The sequence below is a fragment of the Neltuma alba genome, unplaced genomic scaffold (genome assembly GCF_004799145.2).
Source record: "Neltuma alba isolate B1F8T4 unplaced genomic scaffold, ASM479914v2 tig00000881_pilon, whole genome shotgun sequence".
NCBI classification, from domain to species: Eukaryota; Viridiplantae; Streptophyta; class Magnoliopsida; order Fabales; family Fabaceae; genus Neltuma; species Neltuma alba.
In genome coordinates, this window is record NW_021632239.1 from 1 (window position 1) to 14,146 (window position 14,146).

At 33.1% G+C, this 14,146-nt stretch overlaps 2 protein-coding genes across 6 annotated transcripts; both read left to right on the plus strand.

Moving 5' to 3' along the window:
• Positions 1-1,751: 1,751 nt before the first annotated feature.
• LOC114747524 (pentatricopeptide repeat-containing protein At3g62890-like) lies at positions 1,752-7,531 on the plus strand. 5 transcript variants are annotated; one of them, XM_028935891.1, is made up of 6 exons: positions 1,752-1,811; positions 1,889-1,971; positions 2,418-2,476; positions 2,935-3,021; positions 3,095-4,957; positions 5,332-7,531. In XM_028935891.1, exons 5-6 carry the CDS (start codon positions 4,280-4,282, stop codon positions 6,523-6,525), a joined length of 1,872 nt encoding a protein of 623 aa, XP_028791724.1. In that variant the 5' UTR covers positions 1,752-1,811; positions 1,889-1,971; positions 2,418-2,476; positions 2,935-3,021; positions 3,095-4,279; the 3' UTR covers positions 6,526-7,531. The 5 variants fall into 5 exon arrangements, with proteins under 5 accessions (XP_028791724.1, XP_028791733.1, XP_028791700.1 ...); XM_028935900.1 differs by having other exon boundaries at positions 3,121-4,957; XM_028935874.1 differs by having other exon boundaries at positions 1,778-1,811; positions 1,925-1,971; positions 2,935-4,957.
• A 2,700-nt stretch (positions 7,532-10,231) lies between these two features.
• On the plus strand, positions 10,232-11,515 carry LOC114747497 (aspartic proteinase CDR1-like). Its single transcript, XM_028935836.1, has one exon. The coding sequence runs from the start codon at positions 10,232-10,234 to the stop codon at positions 11,513-11,515; it is 1,284 nt and encodes a 427-aa protein (XP_028791669.1).
• The last annotated feature ends 2,631 nt before the right edge of the window (positions 11,516-14,146 follow it).

Below are 14,146 nucleotides of genomic sequence, written 5' to 3' on the forward strand. Positions count from 1 at the left end.
TGTTCAAGTTTGCCAAATGTTGTTTCACCCCGTGAGTTGGAGCGCTCAGAACGGACCTACTCAGCTTGAATGGTATAAGTCATAGGAATGAATTCGACTTTGATGCCAGGGATCCTTCCAAATCTATTTGTAGAAAGCCTATTCTCTTCTTTCTAAAAGATGTTGGAAATGAAGGCAATGCTTCTTGGGGTTCATATGTAAGGACTAGAGAAAGAAACAATCTCAAAAAGAAAATTTTCTGCTTTCCTCATTCATCCCCTTTCATAATGTGCATGAAATCAAGGTACTGGTGCAGCCATTGAGCAAGAATTGGCATCTGGTATGTTTCACAGCTCTTTATAATGTTGTTTGATTACAAGCTGAGTCACCAATGTTAGTGACATCTTTGAATTATACTGTTTGTTTGTCCTAGGTACCACGTCGTCTCTGTTGTAGACAAAACCAAGCGGGGAAAGAAATACTTCAACTAATTGTTGGACAGTGTGGGAAGGGAGCTTTCAGTTCTGTTTACTGATATTTTAGGTTAACGATCTTATGCTTGTACATGGATTGGAGGTAGTGAAGAGCTAATTCTATGCGGCACCTGTTTGATTTTAACCTTTGGTTGAGCCTCGGGGGACTAATATTCTGTAGAATTCCTGACACATGTAACTAACTATTGAGAAGAGATTCCCTAACACCAATTATCAAGTCTTCAATCCCTCAAGTAGTGTTACCTCATATTCTTGGTATGGGAGTTAGTTGGAAATTAAATTTGATCCTAAATATGAAATCTTAATTCATTTTGTCTCATGCTGGTAAAGAAAAAAAAATCATTTTGTCTCTTAAATTTATAATATTTTTCTTAAAACATCCCTATTGATTATAAGGAGTTTTTACTAAAAGATAATTTCAGTGCACATGATTAAAAAGATAATTTACAAAAGTTGACACATCTGTTATAATTAATCAACTTAATTAATTTTGTTTATCTTTTCAAATTAGTTATTAGTTCTTATATTATTTTCGGTTCTATATATAAAACCTTATTTGTATATTATAAACAAGATCTTATAATTAGAATAGGAGGTTATATTAAATATGAAAGGTGGTAGTATTACTTTTTTTTTTTGCCCCCCTCCTATTCTTTCCTAACAAGTGGCTATTTGATTGTTGATTAAGACTTTGGCACTTAAAAGTCATGTTTTGTATAGGTTGGTATTGAAATTGAAGAATGGGAAAAACAATATTACAAATGATAATATGAGCAATGTAGAGATTAAGGACAAACATCAGGAATATTTATTTTAATATTTTTTCATTTATTTTAATTTTAATGCTTTTATCTAATGTTTTTAAAGTCGGATTGTAAAAGCTAGTGGGTTATAATTTAAATGTTTGGATCGATTGTACCGTTTTATTATATTGGTGACGTAATAGTTAAATTGACATTTTAAAATAACATTATATACCTATAATAATATATATGTGTGTGTGTGTAAGAAAAAAAATGAATGATCTGATTTATACATTTTCTTTTTACCTCAATCTGATTTATACATTTAACTTCATAATATATTAATCATTTTATAATTTTTCTAAAAAAATCATTTTCTATAAAAATATGTAAGCAAGTTTTATATAACAGTGAAATTAAAAAAAAAAAAAAAATCTCTGCGACGTTTTTTTTACTCTTCTTCTCACCGTCAAAATGGAAGGAACCCTGCAACTTCTTCCTTTAACCGGCCGATTTTGCAACCTCTCACACGCCATAAACGAAAGTTTCAGCAACTAGCGGTTATGGAGAAAAACAGTGGAAGAAAATGGGGTTGGTATGGTTTATTTGGCATTGTTCTTTATTTTCCTCCTGCGTCTTCACTATTATGATTATCTCCCTCTCCCTATTTAGTTGATCTTATTGAAGTTTAGCTCCTGGGCTGTGCAGAAAGCCACCGAGAATTAGGTTAGGATGGCTTTCGGATTGATGATTGGGTACGAGTTATCTTAGCTTGCTAACCATCTCCTCTTCCTTCAGACCAGGAAAAAAAGAAGAAGAGAAAAAAAGCCATCTCCTCTTCTTTCTTTCTACGTCCACCTCTGTTGTCTCTGCATCTTCCCCCCAATCTTCTATTTCTCCGTCTCTCCTCCTTCTGCACCTTTCCTCTCCATTATTTCTAAGCGGCTGTTGTCCATGATGAGGTCAAGAGTGTCCGCACCTGTTTCATTTTATGCTCTGTTCGCTATTTTTTGAGCCTGGGTTTTAAGGTATAGAAATCTTCTTCCAATGGAATCGGAGGTCTGGGGTTGACAACAAAGCAGGAAACCGTTTTCAAAGCAGAGCAAGAAATATTTTCTGATTCTTTTCATGGTCTGGTGTGACTTTCATTTTTCTGATATTGGTGTTTGTTTAATGGGTTATTGGATAATGGTGGTTTCAGGGATCTTCATGGTTGTTTCTTTAGTTTCTACAGTTCCCTTTGCTCAATATCATCAAAAGGTACATTACGATTCCCCTTTAAATTTATGCAAATGGTGTGTCTTTCCCGCCCTCATAACAACCTCTCTTTTTTGATAATTGTCACTTCTCTTTCTTCATTTTTCAAGTTTCCATCTGCCATTGTTCTCTGTCAGCTCTCTATCGTTCAAACACCATGTCTAAATTTCAATAGCGTGTTCTCTCTCTCTTTTTGAGTGAAAGCATGTTTCTCTATTTCTCTTTTAAATTACTGTATTCTTATCTCCTTTCCTTAACCGTTCCCAGTAACCTCTTTCTTCAATTATTGTTTTCCTTTCATTTTTCTTTGCAAATATGGATTAGAGTATATTTCAATTTTATACATGTATACCAAATTTTCTTTTCTTAAATTAGGCATGCCAAAATGAATATTTATGCTATTCCCTTTCTAGTGTGGGTACTTACGGGAGCATATCTATCTACTTATTTTTTAAAAAAAGGTGAATTTGTCGTGGCTTTCCAGTAAGGATAGAAGCAGTGCCATCAATCTAAATTCAATTTTGTCCCCAGGGGAACATCCTTTCCAGGTAAAATTCACTTTTACCCTGATAAAATAATTTTTAGGTATGATGTTATGAACTGAAATGCACTTCACATCAGTCCTGCCAATTGGAAATATGCTACAGAGCAGAATTTGTGAAGAAGCTTCCAGATAAAGTTATTGCTCAACGTGAACATTCCGGTCATATTAGCTACTGGTTTCATTGTCAACATTCTGATGGAATATAAGCAGTATCATCGTTCATGTTAATGGATCAGTAACTTTCTTTCTTTGGCTGATGATCTTTTTGTAAGTGATGGCACGGCTAACCATGTACTTTCTCATTTTGACTGTTATTAAGATGAATTCTCTATCTCTCTCTTTCTTGTAATTATGATCTAAATCATTTTACTCAGTAGGCTAGCTGAAGCGGTATTTTGGTAATAATGATATTATCCCCTTTTTTTTTCAAAAGAATATACAAGCATCTTAATTTCTCATATTTTCCAGACTGTTCAGTTGTTATTTCACAGGAATATTAACTTTTTGTTTTTTTGAACTTTGATGGTAGGCGCAAAGCCTGAGTTGGGAATTGAACCTAAAACTTGGTGCCACAAAGGGTGCATCTTGTGCCACTGGACTCAATGATCTTTGGCATAGGAATATTAACTTTGAAATGTCTTATTCCATTTCTGAATCTTTGGCTTTCAATAATTTATATTAAGATATGGTCTGTTGTTAGACATTGGCTTGAGGTGCGAAAATTCTCCCTTGTGGCACATTCATTTGGAGGTTTGGTGGCATGATATGCTATTGGGAGGTTTTTATGACTACTCTTCAACATCAAGGCCTTTAGGTACAAGTGCAACCAAAAATGACTTTGGTAAAGAGTAGATAGAATATTCAGAGCAATGCCTTGAACAGTGTTACAAAGCCACAATTGCTCGTTTGGAGCCAGTGAACTATACCATTTGCAACAGCACATCTTGATTCAAGAGGACATGGTCAATTTCTTAAGCTTGCTTTGCACTGTCATTTCAAGATTGAGTATAATTATTAAGTCTCTTTTTTCTGTTCTGTGGGGATATTTTTGGTTTGTCTCCTCTTTTTTCTCTCTCTTTTCTGCCAACATTGTGCTCAAATTGACAGTGCTTTGGGGCTTGTCCGTCCATCCACTTCATTCTCCACTCAAACTTTCATTTGTATCTGTGGTATTTGGAAGGCAACTTGGTAGTGCAACCTCAGATTGGTCCAATTCTGATTCTATCGCTGCCTGACCTAATGGTTGAGCGTGACTGCTAAGAATGATCCGTTGCTGCTCCACTTTCAGAAAACCTTTCAATGCAGATTATGGCCTTCTTTCAATTTTAGATGTTTGCAGTTCAGTCCAACAAATCAAGCAAACACATGCTCAACTTATCACTACCGGCCTAATTTTTCATCCCATTCCAGCCAATAAGCTCCTCAAACTTCTTGGCTTTTCTAGCTTCGGTTCTTTGCATTATGCCCATCAAGTATTTGAACAAATTCCCCATCCAGACCTATTCGTTTACAACACCATAATAAAAGCTCATGCACTCTCACCCACTTCATCTTATAATTCTTTCATGGTATTCAAGTTAATGACCCAGAGTTCAAGTCTTTTGCCTAATCAGTATACTTTTGTGTTTATTTTCAATGCGTGTGGAAACGGGTTGGGGATCCTTCAGGGAAAGCAGGTTCAAGTTCATGCCATAAAACTTGGTTTTGAGAACAATTTATTTGTTACTAATGCCTTAATTGGGATGTATGGAAAGTGGGGTTTAGTAGAGGAGGGCAGAAAGGTTTTTGATTGGGCTGTGGCTAGGGATATGTATTCCTGGAACACCATGATGGCTGTGTACACTGGATCAGGCAAAATGGGTCAAGCCAAAGAATTATTCAGCAAAATGCCAGAGCAAGATGTTGTATCATGGAGTACTATCATAGCTGGTTATGTGCAGGTACTCAGTAGTGTAAATTAAACACATGCAATTTAACCTCTTATGTTTTGCTGGATTTTTTCCCCTTTTTCTGTTTTATTTATAGTATAGAATTTCGTGGCTGGAGGACTGTCTTATTGAATAGGACTCGTTAAAATTTCTTAGCGTTTACTGCTATCAAACTGTCAGACTCCTTAATAAATATATAACATGACTTTTAAAGGAGACCAATCCTGCATTATTGAGCTGTAAAAGAACTCCATTTGTCATATTTTCATTCGAGAATCTAATATAGATGCTTAAAACGCCATATTAAAGCTTGGTCCTTTCATTTTTTGCTTCACATAATCACCATAACTATTAAAGTGGTTTAAACTTTTTCTCAAATATTATAGGGTGGTTTTTTCATGGAGGGATTGGATTTCTTCCACAAGATGTTGCAAGCTGGTGCCAAACCAAATCAATTTACTTTGGTAAGTGCTCTTGCAGCCTGTTCAAATTTAGTAGCCTTGGATCAGGGAAAGTGGATTCATGTTTATATTGACAAAGGTGAGATTAAGTTGAATGAAAGACTACATGCTGGCCTTATTGACATGTATGCAAAATGTGGAGAGATAGAATTTGCATTAAGAGTTTTCCATGAACACAAAGTTAAGAGAAAAGTTTGGCCTTGGAATGCAATCATTGGTGGGCTTGCAATGCATGGAAAGCCGAACGAGGCTATCAAAGTTTTTGAACAAATGAAGATGGAAAAAGTTATCCCTAATAAGGTCACATTTGTTTCTCTATTAAATGCTTGCAGCCATGGCTATATGGTTGAGGAGGGAAATTTCTATTTCAGATCGATGAAGTGTGATTATGGGATAAAGCCAGAAATAGAGCATTATTGTTGTATGGTAGATCTACTGGGTAGGGCTGGCCTATTGAAGGAGGCTGAAGACATGATTTCAAGTATGCCTATGACTCCAGATGTGGCAATTTGGGGTGCGCTACTCAATGCTTGTAGAATCCATAAAGATGTGATGCGGGGACACAGGATAGGCAAAACAATTAAGGAATTGGATCCTGACAATATTGGTTGTAACATTCTACTGGCCAATATCTATTCTATGTCTGGAAGATGGACTGAAGCAAAAATGTTGAGAGAGAATGGAGTCAATTGGGGAAGAAAGAAAACTCCTGGATGCAGCTCAATTGAGCTGAAGGGCATATTCTATCAATTTCTTGTTGGAGATAGATCCCACTCTCAAACTAAAGAGCTATATTCATTTTTGGATGAGATGACTTCCAAGTTGAGGAATGCTGGTTATGTTCCAGAATTTGGTGAACTTTTGCTTGATATTGATGATGAGGAAGATAAAGAGACAGCTTTGTCCATACACAGTGAGAAGTTGGCTATAGCTTTTGGGTTGATGAACACAGAACCTGGAACATCCCTTCGCATTGTGAAGAATTTAAGAGTTTGTTGGGATTGCCATCAAGCAACAAAGTTCATTTCTATGGTTTATGACCGAGTAATTATAGTCAGAGACCGGATTAGGTATCATCACTTCAAAGATGGAATCTGTTCTTGTAATGATTATTGGTAGATGCAAACAGTGCTAGTTTGTTTATATGATTCATCATATTGGTGCACTATTAGTGTATTGCTCAGACTACCTTGATTTGCCGTCAGCTTCATTGTCAACAATTGCTATGTCTGAATTTTTCACTTTGTTATTGATGTGCTTTCGGGAACTTGAGAGAAAACCTCAATTGCACTGCCTCGAACTTTTCCTGTTGCATTTTCTCCGTGTATGGCGATGTAAAACAGATTCTACTGGACTCATCCCTAAAACATCATTGCTGATAGGTCTTCCCCGGTTGTCGGACTCATCTTAAGTTTACTTACAAGGGAATTCTTTAAAGTAATAAAATAAATGTAGACACGTGTTTGAACCTCTTTTCCTCTCCGGCTCACCTCTTTTCTTAGGCTTGTCACTATTGTTTCAGCCAGAGCAAGGTCGAATTTAATTGATGCCTCAATTTTCTTCGTGTGGGGATTGTTACATTCAGTTTGACTTGCAGTCTTTTTCCAACCAAATCTCAAGCTTTATAAGTTCCAGATTATATATGTAAGCAGTTGAATCGCAGGTTTATCTCTAAGCATCTGACCAAATGCTTGAAGCTCATTTGCATTTGAACTATTATGTAGGTGTGAATGGGCTTCAAAATTGAAGATATTGTGTCGGTTGATTGATGACTGACATATATCAGTTACATTTAAGACGTTGTCTGTTTCTGATGCATAACTTGTTTCAAGAATTGCGGTCTATCTCATCAAAAGTTGTGTTCTGGCTTTGACTAGTGAAGGCGATTTGTAATGCCAACTTCAGAACAGGTGCATACATAGAGTTATTTGACTTATGATATATAATAGATTCGTGATAATCATGTATTCCTTTTTGGTATTTAACAATCCCTGTGTTTGTGAGAAATGTAATTAATGCCTTGAAGATGTGTGCGCTATGCACTAAAATACAGACTCGAAACTTTAGATAGGCAAAGAGACACAAGATCAAAGAACTTCTAATTACTATTGTTTAGTTGTGACTACTCTAAATATGAGAATTTGAACTCTTGATTTCTTCAAATGTTTATTCATTCAGGTCTTTCTTCTAATTTAAAGGAGCAATTACTTTCTTATTTCTGGCCACACAAAAAATCACTTTCTTTCTTTCTTCTCTTTCAGAAGTTATATTGTTTTAACCGATTTCTTCAACAATAAGAAATGATTAATCAAATATTAAATATTTGTGATCATTTTAATTAAGAATAATACTTACATCCAGTTTCTTGATTGGATAATAAAAATAGACACATAGTTATGTTTGATTAAAGAACTTCACATAATGGATATAAGCAGTTTAACTTGAGTTTTTTTTAATACTTACATCAAGTTCTTTATATTTATTATATCAAATTTTCTAATCGTTATAGTTATGTGTCCTATTTTTAAAATATTAGTAATTATAAAAATATATTTATATTTTGCACTAACATGGTTTTGGAAACGTTCAAAAACTAATCGAATTTTAAATTTTGAAATACAAACAATTAGCCATTTGCATTAAATTTTTAGAAATTTATTAAAATATTTTTTATCAACTTAATAATTAATATAAAAATTATTCACATATTTAATAAAAATAATAATATGCTATGTTTTATTTTAAATAAATTATGAATTATTGATAACAAAATAATAAAGTATGAAAATATTCAAAAATGATTTTTACATAGATTGATCAAGTATAAAAGGATTTATTTTTTTTATTTACTCAATTTAAAGATTATAAATAGAAATTTTTCTCCTCTGCAATGCACGTAGTACTATATTACTATATTTGATTAGATTTGAAATTCTAATAGATTGCATTATCTTAGGTTGCTAAAGATTCAATTATTTATTTTTCCAATTAAGCCTTCAACTGGAATACTATTAAATTATGATTTTTCCTATTTAATTCAATATATTCAACTCCCAGTTAAGATATTATTTAAATTTAAAATTAATTACTGATTTTTTTATTTAAGCACTCAATTGAAATCTGATTTAATAATGATACCCCTCATTTAATTCAATATATTCAAATCTCAATTAAGATATTTTTCAAATCCAAAATTAATTATTAATTTTTCCATTTTAGCCTCCAATGAAAATCTCATTTAATTATAATCCTTCCTATTTAATTCAATACATTTAAATTCCAATCAAGATATTATTCAAATTTCATTAATTACATATATTCAGATCCCATAATATTATATCTGACTCATTTTTACACGAATGGAGTATTATAAAATTTCAAGAATATTAGATAGTTGATTGATTGATGATTAATTTTTCAGAAGAGCATTTGTGACGTTTAGTATAAGTTTTCTGTGATTGGCCAGTCATTAACTCCAACACGTTCGTTTTTAAGATTTATAATTTATAATTATAATTATAATTTTCTTCCTACATATGAATCTTATCTCTATCTCTTTCAAGAATGAAATCCATGTACGTTCTATATGAATTCCATCTACATTACAATCTAAACTAAAAGGGGCATAAGAATGAAAAATCTGCCCTTGCGTATCTCTCTTCTAATGGATAAGTTTAACATTTTCATTGATTTTCTTGCCCAAAAAAGAAATTCAAATTGAATTTTATATATATATATATATATATATATATATATATATCGTCTCCTTGATTCTGCGTTGGAAAGACGAAGAGACGAAGATCATTTCCAATTAATTTTCGATAGACTCTTGCACATTCTCTCTGATAATTATATAGTAGTATTACGTATCCTTGATGTATTTTGATAACATCAGTTTTTAATTGTAATGAAAATCACTGTGTATAATAATTAGCACATCATCGAATGAATAAGAAAATAAATAAGGGAAATTAGTTTGTAGTTCTTATAATTTCACTTAATTTTTAATTAAGTCTCCATAATATTTATTATTGGGCCTTATAATTGTCTTAATTATAGATATTAATCTCTATATTAATTATGATTGACGTGGGTTCTTACTAAGCAACATATAAATGGTCACAAAATACAAAAAGAAAGAGATGTTTTAAAAAAATGGAATAAAATTTATTTATTGCCAATATAAAGGTAAAAATTGAACAGAATGAAACATTAACAACAAAAATATTTGAAATACAAAAATAATTGAACAGAATCAAAGTTGTTATGTTCATGATCCCTTCCTAATTTCCTTGCATCTATATATATAGTTTCCAATCTAGTTGATTTTCATTTTATCTAGATATATATATGGCAAAATTTGTTTATAGAAATTAACAAATTATGAGAAGCAATATTTGTAATTGAGAAAACTAGAAAGACTCGATAAAGAGAAGGAAAAAACCTACATGCAGACTTAATAAGATAAAATTATAGAGATTTGCATATGAGATTTTCTCACAAATAAAATTGAAAACAATTTACATGAATATGTGAAAGACGTACACACGTAGTCATCCAATAAAACACGTACGAGATTGATAAACATATTAATGCAGAAGATATATTTCCGAGATTAGTTCATACTATACGTAGTTAGCCAAATCTTCCTAACATCCTTGTTAGGTCATCAACGGCTTCTTTTGCACAGTCGTGTATAATGAACACGAACCCTAGCTAACAGTATCTATAAAATCCACAGAACTTCAAGCCTCTTACGAAAAAGCTCTTCGTCCTCTTCCACCTAATTAACCATAAGCCAATACTCTCATTTTCTCTCATTATAATGGGCATTCCATTAATGAATATCACAACGAAGATCCTCATTCTTCATCTGTTACTACTATTCTCTTCTTCTTCTTCTTCTTCTCCTGTAAAAGCCATTAATGGCGGCTTTGGCGTTGAACTGATCCCATGGCGAGGTCGTCCCGTGAAGTTGTCACCATCTTCATCATCAAAAATTGCTCAAGCACCAGTAAATGGGTATCTAGGTCAACATCTCATAAAGATATCCTTAGGGACACCACCAAAGGAAATATTTGGCATAGCAGACACAGGAAGTGACCTTATATGGACTCAATGTGTTCCCTGCGATGGCTGCTACAAACAAATCAATCCCTTGTTCAATCCTCAAACGTCGTCAACATACAAAGCTGTCTCCTGCTCATCGTCTCAATGTCTCATGCTTGATCCAGTCTCTCGTGGGTGTGACCAAAAAGTCTGCAATTACACTTACGCTTATGCAGATTCATCAGAAACTCATGGCTTTTTATCACAGGAAACACTCACTTTGAAGTCAACCACAAGAGGAAAAGGTGGCCAGGTGATGACGACCCTAAACAACGTTGTTTTTGGTTGTGGACATAATGATAAAGGAACTTTCAATGATCATGAGATGGGTATTGTAGGACTAGGTAGAGGACCATTGTCCCTTATTTCTCAAATGGGTTCTTCTTTTGGAATCAAGAAATTGTTTTCACAGTGTTTGGTTCCATTTCACACTGACACAAGAATTTCAAGCAAAATGAGTTTTGGTGATGGAAGTCAAGTTTCAGGAAATGGTGTTGTTTCAACACCTTTAGTATCCAAACAAGACAAAACACCTTACTTTGTTACACTAAATGGAATTAGTGTGGAAAGCACGTTCCTTCCCTTTAATGGTAACAATAATGCTGCAGCTGCAAAAGGTAACATGCTTCTTGATTCAGGCACGCCTCCAACTATATTACCTCAAGATTTTTATGACAGATTGGTATCGGAAGTCAGAAAACAAGTGGTTTCATTGGAACCTATTGAAGACGATCCAGAATTAGGGAACCAACTTTGTTACAGAACAAATACTAATCTTAATGGTCCAAAATTGACGGCTCATTTTGAAGGTGGAGACGTTGTGTTGAATCCAATACATACCTTTATTCCTCCGAAAGATGGGGTCTTTTGCTTTGCAATGACAAATACTAGTAGTGATGTTGGAATTTATGGTAATTTTGTGCAAGCGAATTACTTAATTGGATTTGATTTAGAAGCACAAGTGGTCTCTTTTAAGCCTATGGATTGTACTAAACAGTAGGGCTCTTGTCTTTATTGAAACTTCATGTTTAGAAATACCAATAAAAATCTTGCTTAAATTTATACTGTTGTGTCATATATATGATCTCGAGCTTACTACAGAGATGAATAAATTTGTGATATAAATAATACATACTCTATTTTTCTTGCTGACCAAAAAGCAAATGAAATTTAAAAAATTTATAGAGTGGTCTAATAAACAATGAAAAACTTATTTATAAGAAGCCGATGATTGTATGAAGATAAAATAGACACAAAATAAAGTTTTAAAAGTCCACTTGAGGCTAATTTATGGTTACCGGTTAGGGCAGGAGCGTGAGTGGAGGTTTTTTCTTCTTTTTCTTTTGGGCCTGGAAAGAGATCAAGCTTCAAATTTTCCTAACGTAACTAAAACATAAATGGATAAATAGAATTATAAAAAGCATGAAATATATCATCTAAAATTTTCTTTGGTTTAAAGTAAGCCTTCAATTCCCCATTATCTGGTTCATAGCCACACTTCTTTTTGCCCTCTAAAAGTGGTCAAATCCCTTATTTAGTGTCAGTAAAAACTAAAAAGTGAAGCATTTCTTTACCAGAAAAACGAAGCATTCGAATGAGTTTTTTTTTTTTTAATTCTAGAATATAAGTCATACCCTTATTGGATCGATTTTCATTTACTAATAAAAACAATGCTGTAAATTTCTCATAACTATATAGATATATAATTATATTATCCTAGGCATAGCCCTTTTAAAAAGGAAAAAAAAAATTGGATGCCTTAGGAGAAAGGTGAATCTTGAGATGTGCAACGCAGCAACTAGTGCTTGAACCTTGGACCTTTGTCAATAAGGATATGATCACCGTCCTATGTTTTTCATAATGAAATTGATTATGGGTTTGACTTTTGATTATGACTATATCTTGGCTTAATATGTCTTTTTGGGTTCAATGGCCCCCCCCCAATATTCTTTGGTTTATGATTGTATTTGGATTTATTGGACCTTTGGTATTGTGGGAATGAATTTGGTTTGGATTTTAAGTTATAATTTGCTTATTTATGGTATGAGTGTTTTTGCGGTTGCTGATTCATAGTTTGGTGTTGGGGCATACGGAACCTAGGGAAAGGTAAAGCATTTTGGTGTTTTTAAGGCTACTGAATTTTGTTGGATCGGCTCATATGGGATTGCGTTGGTGTATGTGTGGGCATTTAGGCTCTTGGTTTCACTCCCTTGGGCATAAAAAGTTCCATTATAGGTTAACGTTTTCTTTGGGCCTTAACAACGCTAGAATGGTATGAATTCTGTATGTATATAATTTTTTTTTAAATTGAGCCTAAGGTATCCAAACACCGGTAGCAACAACCAATCATCTCACACTGTATACTTCCCGAAAGGGCTTTAGTGATAATCATAAAGATTCCATGTGTGTATATTTATATGAGTACCTAATTTGATTAAATTCGAGCATTGTTTGTTCCAATTAGAGATATTCTCCTAAGGAATTTTTTTGTATTTACATGAACTTGAACTTAGATATCATGCAAATCATTGAAAACTACTTGTAAAATTTAAATGCTGGATTTGCAATCAAACTAAACATATTTACAACTCATTTTTCAGGAAATGTTTTAAGACTTAATTGATATTATTTTATTTTATTTTATTTGCAATCAAATGTACTGCTCCTTTAATTTGTTTGTAATTTTCGATGGGCTTTTTCTTTTTTAATACTACTTCCGGTTCTTAATATAAGACCTTGTTTGACTTTTATTTTGGTTCTAAATATAAGTTCTCAACCTACTTTGTTTCTCATATTTATGCGTTTTTTTCCAAAGTAATCCTCCTAGCAATGGTAGTTCTAGCCAATACACTTGATTAGTAAAGATATTTTAAGAAAGATAACACTTATTTGTTACAAATAACTAACTTAATTTATTTTCTTAATCTCCTCAAATTAGTCAATTAGCTCTTATAATTAGGACTGAGGTAATATTAGTTAGCAATTTGTCCCTTGTTAGAGTACGAGATAAGTACCACTATAACTTTATGATGTAGTTTGTTTTATTGTATATTGATTAGACATGAAACCCCGCCTATATTATAATATCTTTTAGTGAATCCAATCTTGAATAGAGAAGAATAGTGTTAGGCTTAGGCTTGTGATCGCCAATGTAAAACTTTATGGATATAGACAAAACGTTAGATTCAGTATGTAGAATACTGGAATCTTCCCTCTATGGAGGTGATGGGAGTTATAAAAATGAAAAATACTACGAAAGATCCTAATTATTATAACACCTTATTTATAATCTACAAATGAAATTTTATAATCAGGACCAAAAGTAGTATATTAACATCACGTGCTTTCAAGAAACTAATTATTAGATTTAGAGAAAACACTATGAAACTTGCAGATTTCAAATTTTGGTACATGCAAAAGTAAGTACAGGATTATATTGGTATTGTTATATTGTTGATAGGGAGTGAAAGAAGAATGTGGTGAAAGTTTAAAGCATTGGGAACAACTTTGAGGTAATTGTTCGACAAGAAGTTATTAACATTATTAGCGCTTATGCATCTCGAGTAGGCTAGAGAAGCATGTCTTAAGGAAAGAAAAGGGGGGGGAAGACTTAGATGGATTGATTCAAGGC

Excerpts from the sequence above, each read along its gene's own strand:
- LOC114747524 (XM_028935891.1), top strand. The coding sequence starts at position 4,280 with ATGATCCGTTGCTGCTCCACTTTCAGAAAACCTTTCAATGCAGATTAT. Across the intron at positions 4,958-5,331 it reads TCATAGCTGGTTATGTGCAG|GGTGGTTTTTTCATGGAGGG; the intron begins GTACTCAGTAGT and ends CAAATATTATAG.
- LOC114747497 (XM_028935836.1), top strand. The coding sequence starts at position 10,232 with ATGGGCATTCCATTAATGAATATCACAACGAAGATCCTCATTCTTCAT.